Here is a 16,922-nt window from a genome sequence, read left to right as displayed (position 1 = left end):
CTCCAGCTACAGAGTGGGCAGTACTTGCAGATAATGAAACAGCAGCAAACTCTCAATCTTCATTCCTCCAGTTTTGCAGAGCTGGCTCTCTCCCCAAGGGTATTCCCCAACAATGCCATGATACTGTCTTCCTACTGCTCCCTAGCAGTTACTTGGGAGCCTTCACCAAGTTTTGGTTAACCCTCCTGATTCGCTTACCTCAGCAGGAATAGGGAAGAATTACATATTCACAGCATTTTACTAGACTGCAGGGTTTATACACAAGATTTTCAGTAGTTTGTTAAATACAATATAAGGAAACTTAAATATTAGCATAAGCTGAATTTTCTTTGAACTAAAGGACTCTAATTCTTTTTGAATGTGTTGCTACATTTTCCAAACATGGACAACCTATATATATAAGATACTATATAGCTTTACATACTTGTGAGGACCCTTCATTTTTTTCCCATAGTAAAGCAAAAGTGTGAAAAATGAACTGATTATTTATTACAAGATAACTAGCATTTTTCTTGTGAGGTGCAACAAGCTATTTGTGATTAGAAAATAGGAAGTCAACTACAGAAAGAACAAATAGAAAACTGAAGTACTCAGCTTCACTTAAAAGCCTGAAGGGAATGTTAGAAAAGGTGGAGCATGACTCTTCTCAGAGGCACACAGTGAAAGAACAGGAGGCAATGCCACAGATTGCAGCAATGGAAATTTCAGCTGCATATCAGGATAAAATTTTTTCCAATTAGAATGGTTAAGAAATAGAGAAGTTGTGAAACTTCCATCCTTGAAGACTTCTAAAACCCGACTGGCTAAAACTCTGGGCAACATGATAGAACTTCTAAGTTGGTGCTGCTCTGAGCGGAAGACTGGATTAAGTGACCTTGAAAGGATTCTTCCAGCATGAATAAGCCTGTGATTTTGTAAGTCTAAGTTATCTTATATTTCCAGTTATTTGTGGTGGGTAGGAGAGAAAGTGTTCAGAAACCTTTAATTTCCCTTAAAACTTCTGGCAGAAAACAACCTGATTACATATTTTCCTTTATGTTTACATTTTAATAACTACAGAAAATTCAGTTGTTTTCATTATTTTTAACAATTTCAATTTTAAATAACTGCATATTTTAAATTTATGCTTTCAAGTTCCCCCTGTTGCAGTACAGGGCAATATAGGAAAGGAAGTAACATGATTTGAATGCAAATAGAAACTTCTTTTTTTTTTTTTTTTTTTTAATTAAGAACAGTATCTCAGACCTGTATAATGAATGAGGAACCACAGTTTGACTACACCAAGTGATCCATGTACACAATATCACTTTTGTGCTTAGAGATCTTAGGTGCCAGAGTTCTGTACCTAACCTTTCATATTCTTATTCTACATGTTTTCAGATCAGAACTGAAGTACTGAATTTACATTTATATTTGTTATTAATCTTTTTCTGACAGCTGCGGTATATGGAGTAAGATCCAGTATGTCAGCCTCACTCAACTGCCAAAACTTCATCTCTGAAATAGGCTATGTGGTACAGAGATTAAAGAAAAATATACAGTTGTGACTTCATCATTAAAAGGTATGTAAAAATGAATGTAGAAGAGAGTTAAATCAAGCTTAGTCAATGGCATTTCTTGGTATTGGAGTCATTGACTTTCAAACATCTAATTTTTGTGTATAACATATATAAGTATAACCTAATGATTAATACTGTAAATGCATTTTTTTTCTGTAAATAAGGAAGACATCAAGAATGCCACACAAATAGAAACAAAGTCAATTTTGACAGTTAAAATGAACTTTTCAGACGTGTTCTCTTGGTCATAATCACATAGTACTCTGAGAACTACAGTAAAGTGGTTACCGAGCTCAGCCAGGCAACAGTGAGAGGAGAATTCTTGGATCTGGTCACACAAACAGAATGCAAGGAGAACCAGAAGTACGGACTCAAGGATGGGACTCTGTACAGCAAGTGCTGCTTTGGACCCTGGTCCCCCTCGTCCAGTATCCAAAATACAGCCTCTGCCTTGAGTTCCAGCAGCTGATAGCAAGAGTCTCCACTCCCACTCTTGTGATGGGACCAGTGCAACCTCAGGAAAGGGTTTCTTTCAGCAAAAAGTGTTTACTCATTTCAAAACTAAAAATGGGAGTATGATAGTTCTGGTTTTCTTCTGCCTATTTTCTGCTTGTGGTATCATTAGACATCATTAGGGAAAGCTTTCAAATGCCATGAATCAAGAGTGTTCTTAATCACATGAGTATTTTCTGCTGTTGTTCTGAGATAGCTGAATTTATCTCCTTGTGTACTTCCCTGGGTTTAAAAAAAATCACAAGAATATTACATTTTCTCCAAAAGGCTTTCTATTATGTGGTTTGTTTTTTTTTTGTTTGTTTTTTTTTTTTTTTTTGCTTCACTTGTGTACTTCAGATGTGTCTCAGTCAAGCTAATAGATTATGCTCTTCATGTGCTACATTTGGTTAGCCACAGGCCAAAATAAATATTACCAGTCCTGACACCTTAAAATCCTACTTATAGAGAGTATGGCAGTCACCAGTAAGCAAAACAACACATAGACTAATTAAATATTTTTGAAGAATAATACTGAAAAGTAAGTCTGTGAAGTGGGTTTTCTAGTCATTTATTCACAGATCCACATAAAAACCAAGGTTAAGAACAAGTGATTGTACTTCCTCTTTGTTACAAACCATTCTTACAAAGCCATAAATATTCCATCTTGCTGTGATAGAGATTCAGCAAAGATAACTGTGCCTCAAGGACAGAAAATACTTGGTGTGACACCATTTTCCACAAAATATCTATGATTGTAAAGGTGTATAATGCAAACAGGTTTACATGGATGTTCACAAATAGTCCTTGAATCTCCTCAGTCTCTTTAGAGATGCTTATCTCATTGTTCTGAAAATTTCTGAGTCTTTACAGACCTGTTTCAGTATAATAAGGAGAAGCTGTAAAAATGTCATGACCTCCACCTCCACAAGTAAAATAAGTATATTAACAATTGAAATATGTCCTCTCCATTTTCTCAGCAGGTGATGATGGAAAAATTGTTGTACACATAGAATAAAAGCTTTCTTAAAACTTTGGAAAAAAACCCCTGCCTTCTCTTTATTTTATTTTGTAGTAAGCTATAAATAATACATATAAAAATAAACTATACCAATCTGAACTATTATTAGGCTGTATTTTTAACCTCTCAATTCTTAAAGCCATGCTGCACAGGATCCTCTCATGGTTTACAACCTTGGAGGCATCCCTCTGGCACTCCCCTAAAAGTTGGTTTTTATTCTGTATTTAGAATTAGTTCAGACCCAGAGCTTTTCTTAAGGTTCTACACACCATTTCAAACAAAAAAATACCTAGGTTTATCACCACAGATTTAAAATTGCAGTTATTCCCAGATGAAAATATAAATAATAAAGATTAATTGCAAGATTTATGAATAGGCCTGAGAAACATTACACTTGAAATTATCTATTCTGTAAGATACCAACATGTATAAAACAGCCAGAGCCTCTGAAGTGTCTAGAATGGGGGGGTATGTTATATCAACCTGAACAGTGGCATATCGTTGTATTAGATGTATATTTCCAAGAGCTAAATGTTCCAGAATATTTCCCATGTGGGGAAGTCTTGACACAGCATTTCAGTTGAAAGGGAGAGGAGAATGATGCCCCACATCTGAATTAGATATTTTGTAGTTAATGAGTTGATCTCTACCATTTTTTAAAATCCATTTTTCTCTGAACTCTTGCTTTTCTCCCTCTCTTTACCAACTCTGGTGCTCTGAAAGCCAATTGAAGTGGAAAGAATATATTCTACTGGGTATTTCAAGGCAGATCATATCACTGGAGCAAATAATACCTCTAGAGACTAAATAAAAGATTAAACTGCATTCAAATATAGACCTGAACCCTATGACTGTGTGGGAAACTTTCTAGATGATGATTTCTAGACTTCTGAAAAAAAAATAAAATTCAACGTTTAGATACCGCTTGTGGCCCATTTTATTTCCAGCTAGCACTTATTAGTGTTCTTACACTGTTTTTATACCCAGTGCTCAAACAGCTACTTCTCCCACCCCCATTCCCTTCCCAAGGCAAGGTAAGCATCACAACGTTTACAAGTTTAGGAATGCAGGTGGCTGAAACAAGCAGGTGGAAAGAGGGTGGATTGGGTTGAGTATAATTGTACAACAGGTGCCAGGTTTGTTATATATCTTAGTTCTCCTGGCAACAAAGTAAGAATTTTGACCAAATAAAAGACAATATATGCAGTTCTTTTATTTGCTATGTTTTTGCCAAGTTTTTATTGAGATTTGGCCTGTCTGAAAGTATAAACAAAGGAAAGGGTAATGTTTTACCTGCAGAAAATTAGTTTACACCCTCAGAAAATAAAATTCTGATCCTTTTGAAGTTAGCGTCTTTGAAGAAACAGAATACATGGGGATGAAATACCTTGTCTCAAGTAGCTTTTGTACTTTGGGGGTGATTTGAAAGAAACAACACGAAAATAAGTACCTCTGCCTCATTTATTCTTCCTATAATTGTGTTTAACCTTCTGCATAAAAAGGTATCAGTAACTCACAAAGGATCAGAGGATTACATCTGTAACTTACAGTTGGGCTAAACTCCCTATAATCAGATAAAAACATTAAAATCTGAGTCAAGAAGACAATGTGATGTGCTTGACACGAGGGATTCTCCTTGATGGTCAGTTCATAGCACTGTGAGCATAATTCAGCAATAACTAGACTCAATTGAAGCATATTACCCTAGAAAAAATTGTTGCTACTGCCACTCTTTTATCCCACAAATTACCAGCTTTCTAGGAACACCTTGGAAAGTAGGAGCGTTGGTATGACACCATTACCAACTGTTACTTCATGCATATTTACACTGTCAATAAAACTCTATAAATATGCCATTCTTAGGAATATATATTTTTTCCTATAGATTTTTACTATGTATAAGTGTTCAAAGAAAAAGTCCCACCAGAAGCATAAACTTAAAGAACACTGATGAAGCCAAATGGCAATCTGTTCTGGCACCTCAATTTACAACTTAATTTAATAAAAGACCCCTTGTTTTACAACTATTATACTATGCATAAGACCCCTGAAAGGAATCCAGCTAAGTAATAGCAAGCTAAAAAATACAATAAATATTTGTTTGCCCCTGAGATGGCAATGTTTTGTATTCATGAAACCATTAATTAATGTCTCTCACATGGGTGGAATTTGCATTGCAGGGCTACTGAGGGGGACAAAAAGAGGTAATTGTCTTTTAAAGAATATATACAATTATTTTTGTGGGCATCAGAATGTATATGCTCATTACTGTCTGGTTTAAAAGTTTCTAACATACACAGAATATTCCAAATTTACATCATACTACCACATTCATTTAGGTAACACTAAAACAATGAGTAAAACAGAGCACAGCCTGGGGCATATTAACAGAGAGCTGATGGCTGAAATGTATCCAGTGGTAAATTACCTTTGAAAGGTCTCCAGCCTCCAAATAGAAGCAGATAACAAACACGTTCCATGTAACCCAAAGGACCAGCCAGACAGCATACTGTAGGGAGGAAGAAAAAAACACAGAATTAACAATTCCACTCTCAGCTGAGTTAAACTTAGCTCATTTGCTCAATCCAAGAGAAAACCAGATTATAAGTATGGTGCCTATGAATAAAAATGTTACACATAAGAGAGAGTTACAAATACATTCTTCCCTTTCCCTGACAGTGTCTAGTGACCTAGTGAGTACTCAGTCACAGCAGAAAACCTGCGTCTCAGGAAACAGTTGATAAATCTGACATTTTAATTTGGGGCTAATCTTATCTTTTTCTTTGTTCAGATGGGTAATGCTACAATAGAGAGATGTGAAATATCAATTAAATCAATTATTAGTAGTAGTTATTATATAATTGTATTAATTATATTAGAAGTGCAGAACTGGTCATTCAACTATAACTTACTAAATAACAACCTAATTGAACTAGCCCTGGATTTTTTTCAACACTTCAGATTTAGTCTTAAGAAACCAAGCATATATAACCTAAAGAAAATCTGTCTGTCTATCTGTCTATCTATCTATCTGTCTATCTATCTATCTATCTATCTATCAATCATCTATCTCTCTATCTATCATCTCTCTATTTTTTGCAGTATTTCTACAAAACCAGGGGGAATTTTTTGACCTTCCAAACCAAGGTTCATAATTATTCAACACCTTCAGGAGGAAGACTGCATTTTAAATTGCCACTTTCTTTGGGGTTCTAATTTTTTTTTTTTTGGTCTCAGAATGTATAGGAGAAGCATTGAAGCATTAATATTTAAGCAATATTTGTTCATTGGTAGTTGCCAAACATCTTATTAATGTATCTGATGTGAGTAATGGAATACAATTTTTCTCTCCTTCTGTCCATTATTTTGCTTCGGTTTTGTATTCATAAGATCTTATGTGCTAGGACTGGAAAGTAAATTCCTCTGCTGTAAAGCTGGAGGATCCTGGACAATAAAGGCTGACCTGCAGTTGCTAATCTTATTTGATGTTGGTATTTAAGAATTTCCCTTGACAAATTATTCCATCACCTAATAAACTTCAGGATCTTCAAATGTTCTTTCTGATGGCTGCTGTAGCCATCCTCTAGTCCACAAATCAATACTGTATGTTTGTTTATTTCCTTCCACAAGGCCTTGCATACATGGGAAATATGACAGTAATAGGACACCATTCCCTACCTGCTAGAGCTGACAGCTGCTTTCTTCTTTTACATCACCACCCCACTTCTCACAAGTGTTTACAGACTTTTCATGTTTTGAAACCTTTTCTCCAAACCATACTGATTACATGTTGATTGCTCCTTTTCCAAATCAGAAAGCACTATTTTCTGCACACCTCCAAGTGTTCACATTCTGAATAAGCAGACTATATTTTGGACTGTATACTATCCACTCCATACAAAAAACCCCCAAACATTATAAACTATGGTTTGTCATTAATGACAATCGCTTTGTCTTCTTTCATTAACAACATACGCAGGATTCTTCTTGAATTTCTCTTGCAAGTGATGTTCTGCATTACACTGTCTATTATTCAACATGCCATTTTCAACCTAATCTACTAGCTACTGTGAAAATAAGCCAATTCTGCCATTTCCCAGGATTTAAAGTGAGACTATATCCAATTCGACCAAAATTTAGACCTGTTCAAATTTCTTATTTTTATAGATAACAAAATAATTTCCAGCCAGCCTAGCTATTAGTTGGACCATGTTCAGATTTTAAAAATTTATGATAAAAATAGTTTTGATTTAATGGAAGCTAACACAGCTATAAATGCTTGAATTGCTTTATACAGAAGTAATTTCAGGTAATTTAAAGCATACAGATTACATATACTTTATAGGTCAGCTCTTTCTGGTCACAGAGGAGAGATTTATTTAGGTCAGAAGAACTCTCTGGAGGTCACCTGGTCCAATCTCTGCTCAAAGCACAACCAGCATGGATCAGGTTTTGCAGGGATTTATCCAGTTGAGGTCAGAATATCTGCAGAGATGACCCAGGTAATCCACATCTAAACTTTGAATACAGGTTGCTAATAAAACTTTGGAAAATAGGAACTTAGCTCAGCTGGAGAGTCTTAACAAACTTTTTTTTTTTTTTAACAAAACTTTGAGACATTAAACATATTAAGCATTTCATTTTCCTGTAACTTTCTCACAGTACACCCCTCTTCACATGTAACATGCAGCTTTATAATTACAAAAAAGACAAGAAAACATCAATTTATATTTAACAACCCTAATTTGGCTTTGTTAACTGTGTTAACTTTGCACCATTTTAACTTGGTTTTTTTTTGCCAATTTTTGTAATTCTGTAATGTTATACATTCTTATGAAGAAAATACAAACACTCCTTCTGATACATGAAGATAACTGGATTTCTTATAGTGAAAATTCTAAATACTGCATTTATGTTGGTTTCTCAAAGATACGAAATGTGCAATTCCTGTTCCCTTGAAAAATTTTTTGTGCTCCAGAAGAATTTTAAGCAAATTGGACAAAAGAATACAAGAGGATTGGAAGATACTTTTTACACAAAAGTTTCAGCAAAATGGGCATACAGATGGTAACAGAAACAATTAAGTCCTTATACAGAAAAGGACTTACAAAATCATCATTTACCAGTCAACAAGAAGGGAGAAAAATATGGGAGAGAGACAATGGAAACCAGGTTTCATTAGGTCAGCTTTCATAGCACAACATCTCCCAATAGATATAAGCAACAGTGATTAAAAAGCTCAATGTGCACAGGACATTCAACAGAACACTCCAAGGAACTTAGGAAAGTTCCTGGAACACTCCAAGGAACTCTGCCTGTGCCAGCAGAGAACCTTATTACATGAAGAAACAAAACATTTCTTTTTTACTGCTAATTTATCACCAAAAAACTGACACATTTGTCTGCCATTTAGATACACTCATTTAACAAGAATCTCTTGTTGTTGGACTACAGATAAGGCTAAAAATGTCTTTTTAAAGTATGTTTTAAACTTCTTCCTTTTGAAATGTTGTATTAAGTACTTGTTGCCTGAATTCAGTTGATAAACACTGAGTTTAATTGTCTTGAAATAAAAGGATGTTTCTGCTCCCCATTGCTTCTTATTTCAGAGGCCTCAGATGTGGCTCATCTCTTATCTCTGCATCACATGAAGTCATAAATGCCTCTTGTTTTCTATGTGCTTCAGCAAATTGTTGAAGAAATTCAGCACTGAAGGTCTGTGACAGTGAACAAATCCCCCTGACACTCTCTATTATATGTATCTAATTAGAAGCACATTTTATAAGAGTTCTTCAAAGGGCTATAGCTGTATTTTTTTATTTTATGTGGGAGTTCAAGACAGCTGCATTATCTGACAGAAGCACCACAATGCTACAGCAGTCACATAACAGCAAGACAAGAACTTTGATGAATACACACTTGACCAAGCAGGAGATACTGAGAAGGGGCACAGCAGTGACAATGAAGCTTATTATTTTTATGGAGATCCACACTGGAAAGAGGTATAACTAGGTTAAGACTGAAGACTTGAATTGTAAACATGAATTTATAACCCTCTACAAAGAATTTTGAGAAGTATTAGGTATTTCATGATTTATTGATAGTGTGTAGTTACATTCCCTATGAACCATCACAAATAAATAGAGGATGTATTTTTTTCTTGGGGAGAGGAAAACTGAGATATTAAAATACCTGTACCACTAGTGAGAACCTACACAATTCTCTTCACACTTCTGTCAAAGTTGGCTACATCACATTATCTCCAATTTACTAACAGGGAAACTGGAGGTCAAAGAAATTAAATCACTTCACTTAATACCTAAGCCAAATGGAAAAATGATCACAAGGGCACAAGAAGTAAAGGTTCAGGTAAGCCACAACTGCCTTTGATATAAATATGGTCAACAGAGCTCACATCTAATACTCTTTTCACACTTTGCCTGAAGGAGATATATGTCCCATACTTTTCAATCATACATAGCCAGGAATTCTTATAGCTATGAGTATTGCTAATTAAACAATTTATTTTCCCAAAGAACTTTGTATGGCATCTCTCTTGCTTCCAAGTTATTTTCTGATATGTAAGTCAGTTACAAACACATTTGTCTGGGGGATACAAGGGCTGAGACCTACATTGTGGAATACAAAGCAATTGAATTGTTCTTGTCATTAATGATTTGCTATTTATTTTATTTTTAGAAATCTACACAATTTTAGTTTCATGTTCTTCCAAATCTGAGAATATTTCCCAAGATCCTGCTGCATTCAGGAAAAAGAAACTGAAGGAATTTCTAAAATTATAATTACTACATTTACCACAGTAATTAAATATGTGATTATTTATGGTATCTGGACAACAGTACTTGAGTTGTTCAAAGATTACCTAGAGTCCAGCATGTCTGGGAAGAGCAACTCTTTCCAGTAATGCAGTAAGAACAGTCCACAATATAATTATCTTTGTTTCTGAAGTTATTTTCCCCTAATTTACCAAGTCTATGAAGATATATCACTTAGATATACAATTTTTTCAAACCTATCTCTTCCCCATCAAATAAGATGAAAAGTGAAATTCTGAGTACTTGGTATCCATGTACTGTCTCTGCCTCTTGTTTCCATATGGCTGGAACTGATAGAATCCCCCATATTCCCCTGTGAGAAGTCCATCTGAAGCAGAAAGGACATCAGTCTACAGCAGGACTTCACATGGCACCATCTCTGTTTTCATCTGATCTGTGCATTTTGCTGTTTCCTTCCTATTCCCATTGCCTGAGGCTTTTCCTGGGGAGTTGAGGAGGATATGGGCAGCTCAACATGGTGGAGAGTCCAGTTTCTAGAACCCAACAGGAGCCACACATCAGCGGGAAGCTTCTAGTGCAGAGCAGGATCAGAAACCACAGCCTGACTCCAAAGAGGAATCTGAAGTCAAATTCTCAGCCAGCAGACATTCAGTGACTGAATGCATAAGGACCAGATGTTTTAAGCTGAACTGCTGCTCCCAGAAACCTAACACACAGAGCGACTGTGTTCTGCTTTTAATGGTTCAGATGAAAGTCTTCCCTGCCCAGCAGTTATCTACAGGCCTCACTTGAAGAGAGCTCAGGGCCAAAACTAGTAGTCTTGACAACAAATAATATTCCTGGCAGCAGAGGACTTTGTGCAACCAGTTCAACTTCAGTAAATGTTCATTGACGTTCCTGAACATACTGGGAAGCTCTTGAAGAATGACACAATTCTCTGGATTTTATTGTTTGTTGAATGTCATAGCATGCAGCTTCCACTAGTTTTGCTTGGCTGAATTCTTCCTATCATTAAGATTTAGATATTTCTTACTAAGTATTATTTTTTAAATTTATTTTTAATCATGGCTATAGTATCAGAGCACTGTTCATCCTTGTGAGCATCTGCTTCTAAGCAAATATTAATTGATTCTGTAGCATCCATTTTGAGTTGCTGTAGTTTTCTGTCTCAAATTGAAATGACAGTCTAGTTTTCTGCTTGTATTTATCAGGGATTTTTTTAACTCATTGGCACTGTGATTCTTTGACTCTTCATTCTTTCATCAGAAAGTCTTCAGCCTTTCATCAGTCTTTGTTCCCTCAGATAAAAATAAAATCTCTCTGACATTTTATTTCCTCATCATTACACTTTAAAAATTAGTGTCCTCTGCCAAGACTGACTGAAAGATGTTGAACTGTCATGTGTATCAGAATTGGTCACTACCAAATAGAAAATTGCTGTTGGAATGTTGTTTTCCCTCTTGAGCAACCAGTGCTTGCAGATATAGAGCAAATGCTGCTTAAAATTTCTTTCCAGAGGCTTCCATACACCCCATGACTATGTACAAACATTCAAGTTACTTGAACTCAAGTATAAGCTCTGATTTTATGTTATTTATTAACTGTATTTTCCCCGTGATGTGCATGAGAAGGATTCATAAGCATAGAAGACAGAAGGAAAGTTGAGGCATGTTCTGGTCAGGTCATAAATGGATAAAGGCACAGCCCAGAGCCCAGTACATTGATATGATGTGCAGTCAGCCCTCAACCCACTCATAGCCAAGGGGTTCTAGCTTGAGTGGGACTCACTGGGCTTCTTCTTTCTTTTGGCTGCTTCTGTTTTGTTCCCTCTTCTTTGTCTAGAATTATACTGGGAACAGAAAACACAGCAGAGATTTGCTTTTTGTTCTGAAGACATGGCTCCAACTCCTTTTGCATAAAATAAGTTGAATTCCTACAGAGTACATTACTGTCAGAGTACTATCCATCTGTCCATTTAGATGTCTGCAATGCAGATGTCCTCCTCTGAGCACCATCTAAATTCCCATTACACTCAACTTAGAGGAAAGGCACTTCCAGGGCTAGGTTCATTTCCCAGTGTCTGACATGGGTAGTTACTCTACCCCTGCTATTTGGAAAGCCAAACTTCTCAAAGGTAAATTCCCAGTGTCACACAGCCCATTAAAATTCTTGTACTGGTGACATAAAAAATAAGATAGTAACACTGCACTATGCAGATATAGCAACATGCTCTCACAAAAATGCACCCCCCCCCCCCCCCCCCCCCCATAAATACCAAAGTAATTTAAACATCACGAGTGTAAAATATCACTGACGGACTGCTGAAGAGACACGTTCTGAGAACTACTGTTTCTTATATCCTGCACTTCCTGATGGTCCATTAATGCTTAAGCTTGAATAATTAATTTGTTAATTTCCTGTTAAATTATTAATTTTCTGTTTCTTGGATTCATAGCTCTTTAGGTTTTAGTGCAAAAGATTGAGAAAAGTGCTTTTTGATATTGCATCACATTCATTTGTTCTTCAGCCTCTAAATTGGTGTCCAACTATACCACCAAAGATATAACCCACAACACTAAATTACAAACTTCCATTCCATGAAGCCATGGACAACTCGGGAGATCCATCAGCCCACTCATACAGCTTTCCTAAGGAAGATACATAACATTTTCTCATGTAGCCACTCTATTCTTACTTCTTAGATAATAATAATAATTTCCTTCAATATGATGCTAGAAATGTGAATGGCCAAAATGTGGAAGAACTTAGTTTACATTGTAGCACTGTAGCAGTGTTCAGTCAAACCTACTGTGTTTCAATAGGGAGTTACAAATAGCCTGGATCCCCAAGTGAAAGTGTTCTGGAACTAAGGAGTTACTATAAAAAATAAATTTTCTTTTAAAAACCAATATTTCTGCCATTCTTCTTCCAAAAGAGGAGCAAATAAATTTTCTTCTTTTAATCTCAAATATTTTCTTATTGTCTTGATTGGGGTTTTTTTGTTGCTGTTGGTTGTTTTGTTTTTTGTTTTGTTTTTGTTTTGTTTTGGGGGGCAGTTTGGCAGGGATTTAGGTTTCTTCTGCATCAGTATGTTACAATTCTTGAGCTTTTTAACAAAAGTGTATTTAATGTATAAAGAAAGTAAAGTAAGGCAGAAAAGGATGTATTTATTTTATCTTTTGACATAGCAGTAGAAATTTAATTGGTTTGGCTTCACTCATCTATCAATTCCTGTACATCTTTTGATCACATCTTTGCTGTGAAACATTTATCAGCAGGAAGTAACTTCAAATATCTGAATACTCAGGGTACTGCAACACGGTACATATCCAACAGCAGACACATGAATATACATACATACATTCAGAGATGGACTGATATTTTTCCTCTTATTATTTCCATACTTTTTCAATACTGTTTCTTTTGTTTGCAGAACAGATTATAAAGTCTCTCAAATTAGAAATTACTAATTAAATGTAGGTAACAGGAAAATGATAGTTCTCATTTAAAGAGAACTCAAAATGCTTTCTTTATAACAGAATTCTTGTTATATCTCTGTATTTCAAGACATAACATGAGCTAGTTACACAATAATCAACCTTAAAATAGCACTGTTTTGAACCTTTTTTAACCTTTCTGCTTCAATTCCAATATTAATCTACCAGGACCTACTTCAAGAGCTACTAGCAGTAGAAATCAATGCTGTTCAAGATATAAAATGTGAAATAATGGCTTTGAAATGACATTATTTTTTGACCAGTTCTAATCAGCTGTTAAATCTATATTAAAGTTGGCATAGGAAAAAAATATAGAAGCCAAAATGATGTGATTTTGTCATTTGGTTCTTCAATTACAGGGCTAGAAATTTTTTTCAAACCCTACCTTCAAGAATGCTCCCAAAATACTAAGAATTTCAAGATCTGGATTTCCTCCGAGGTAATGCATAGTTATCAGTGCAGAAATTGCATTCACAGGAATCCAAACTGCCTCTGATGGATATATTTATTGTAAGAAATCTTAGGGGAAGATTGCAGGAATTGTTGTGGTAAGATTCCACTGTAACATGTGGCTCCCTGGAACATTTTACCAATTAATTACCAATGAAAAAGAAACATGAACAAGATCATTGGATATTATAAACTGCTTTATCAAAGGCTTCATCCAAGAGTCAATACTACTATGAAATTACCACATTGCAAAATAGAAAAAAAAAAATCCACAAATTCAGCATGGATGGGATAGGTGACAGAATGGTTTTGTATGTATAAGTTTGCCTCAGTTGTTAAGAAATATTTGAAAAATGTGCTCAACAGAATTATGTAATTGCTCTCCTGCAGAATATACAAATGATCCCTTGCCAAGAAGTGAGGTTGTTTGCTACCTGCCATTGCCCAGTCCAGGGATCACTCTGCTAAGGGGCTGTGCTGATGGTGTGTCCCAGACTGCAAGGCAAGATGTATTCTATTTGCCATCTGTATGGCAGTTGTCTTCTGTTAAGTGGGCAGTTTTCCTTATCTCTTCCACAACCAATCCTCTCTCAGGGGAGACATCTGCTGACAAGAGGCTATTGAATGCCACTGCATGACTGATAAGGACTATAGCATCCCATTGTGGGATATTCTGCCCAGCAGGAGGAGCTAAGGATTCCAACCTGGATATAATCTTCAGGTTCTGGAACACCAGCACGGCTCCTCCACTGGATTTCTCAGAGGAACAGCTGCCTCTTCCACTGGATCTTCAGAGGAAGACTACACCCTTTCTACAGGATCACTGCTCCAACAGAACCACACCTGACACTCCAGGAGGACTGCAGCCACAATTCCAATTGGACTGCTACCAACACCCAGACCCACAGGATGTCAGGTTGCGTTCTGACTCTGTCAGTGTTGTTTTAGTTCACTGCATTGTTTATTTTATCTCTTTACTTTCTTCCCTAATAAAGAACAGTTATTCCTGCTACCATATTTTTGCCTGAAAACCCATTAATTTAGAATTTATAGCAATTTGGAGGGAGGGGCTTTGCATTTTCCATTTCAGGGAAGGCTCCTGCCTTCCTTAGCAGACACCTGTCTTTCGAAACCAAGACACGGTGCCAGTTCAAGAGGTCACACTGATGGCCCAGCCCCTCGACAGGGCAGCAGTGCTCCTCCACGTGGGCTCTGTGCTGTGCTCACCCTGCCACTTGCTTGCATTCCACCCAGGGTAAACCAGGCTCACCAGCTGGGGACCACTTCTCCGGACCCTCTTCAGCCTAAGGCAGTCCAAGGTGGAATCTGCCTGTTCTGCTGAGTGGCCAGTCCTTAGCAGAAATACTTTCACTTCCTCCAGTTTTAACTGGACAATATGCAGTGAGGAAGGAAAGATGTTCTTGTCAGCTAAAATAAACATAAGACACATAACCTCACTGTAATCTAACAAGAAGGGCTTCTCACTGGAAAAGTGGGAAGCAGTAATTTGCTTCAGACGTTAGCAATTGATGGAGCTAGACATGTATTGACTGTTTCCTTGGTGTCTCTGGGCTTTTCAGACACACCCAAAAAGAAAAATCCTGATTATAATTCAGTCATTGAACACTTTATTTTAATGGAACATTTAGCAGCTGATCCCATTTGAATTCTCCATCAAAAATACAAATCAGGACAATCAAAATTCTTTCAATGTTCATTTTTTACAGAGTGCAAAAAATAAAATCAATAGCTACTGTTGCTAGGAACAGAAGTCTACTGACATTTATTTAGATTCTTTTATTGATGCTTCAGTATTTGAGTGCCAACTACAACTATTTATAAAGGGAATCCATCCCCCTCAGAGAATATACTGAAATGCTTGCTAAAACTAAAACTAAGCCATTTATAATAACATCTTTTTGATAAATTGAGATGGTTTTATTCAGCTTCCCAGGTATTGTTTTCCTCCTTCAGTTTTCTTTGTCTTAATGCCTTAACAGACAAAGTCATGAGGAGCCTGGTGGTTGAGTCCACAGAGCTTTGAGTGCAGTTTTTAATGTTCATATTCCAAAGCAGATATAATTTTAACTAAAGATTTACCACAGGAAAAATAAATGAGGACCATCAAATTCTTTCTTACCTCTCTCCAAACTGTTTTTTACAGCACAATTTTTAATTCCTTAGACCACTCCAAAAATTCGGAAAAAAAATTGGGACATGGCTAAGATACTAGGAGACTTTATGTTTCTGAGTTGCAGAATGAAGCACACAGACCTTCAAAGTCACTGGCTGGCAACTCTGTTTTGGGAGGTTAGGAACAGCCTTGAGAGTATCAGTCAATGGCAAAGGTCACTTCCCAATCTTTGGAGATAACACACAGGAACTGGATCTGCAGAGTGTTCACAGCCAGCCATACCATGTAGCCAGACTGAATTTTGTTCAGGAGGTTAAGGTAGCTGCAGGTGAGGGAGCCAGATTCAGGAGGCACAAAACACAGCCTCATGGAACTGGCACATTTTCCTTGTGCAGGGGATGCCTACCGGCGAGAGCATCAGTGCGCCCACTTCCATGGGATGGACTGTGGGACTGAGTCTAATGAGCCACAGCCAAGGGAGAGAAGACAAAGAATACTCTTCCAATTCCCTTATTCCCTTCTAGTAAATCTGATGGGCAATAATTCCTGATTGACAAGATCAGTATGTTTTAATACAACATGACTTTTTTTTCAGTCTTTTTCAATACTGAAGGTATTGAATTAAACAAAAGAGGAATCTGAAGTCTTAGCAATGACTGTAGATACACAAACATCACTTCCAAAAAGAGGATAAAATAAAAAATGGACTTAATTTTTTAGTTTCTTCAGGGAAATTTAGGACTGGTGCATATATTCAAATGAAGTACTATTTTAAAAGCATTTTCTTTATCAATCAATCAATCAAGCTCTGATTTTTCTCAAATCGCCAAAACACATTACACTTTGTTTGCTCATTGGATGCATTAGGGCCTTCCTCAATGAGGTTTATCCCTGACTCTGTGTGCAAGTTTGCTCTGTATCACTCAGGAAACAAAGAAAGTTCCTTGTCTTAGATGATATTAGGGAAACTGC

At 36.5% G+C, this 16,922-nt stretch overlaps 1 protein-coding gene across 1 annotated transcript in view; it reads right to left on the bottom strand.

Moving 5' to 3' along the window:
- Positions 1-16,922, bottom strand: part of NKAIN2 (sodium/potassium transporting ATPase interacting 2) — a 514,426-nt gene that overhangs the window by 235,759 nt on the left and 261,745 nt on the right. Inside the window, exon 3 of the mRNA XM_041469950.1 lies at positions 5,501-5,581. Coding sequence (XP_041325884.1) covers positions 5,501-5,581 — 81 coding nt within the window. The remainder of the gene's footprint in view (positions 1-5,500; positions 5,582-16,922) is intronic.

The sequence above is a fragment of the Pyrgilauda ruficollis genome, unplaced genomic scaffold (assembly GCF_017590135.1).
Source record: "Pyrgilauda ruficollis isolate IOZ18807 unplaced genomic scaffold, ASM1759013v1 scaffold24, whole genome shotgun sequence".
Lineage (NCBI taxonomy): Eukaryota > Metazoa > Chordata > Aves > Passeriformes > Passeridae > Pyrgilauda > Pyrgilauda ruficollis.
The sequence above is the reverse complement of the archived record's forward strand: the minus strand, read 5'-3'. Positions and strand labels throughout refer to the sequence as shown.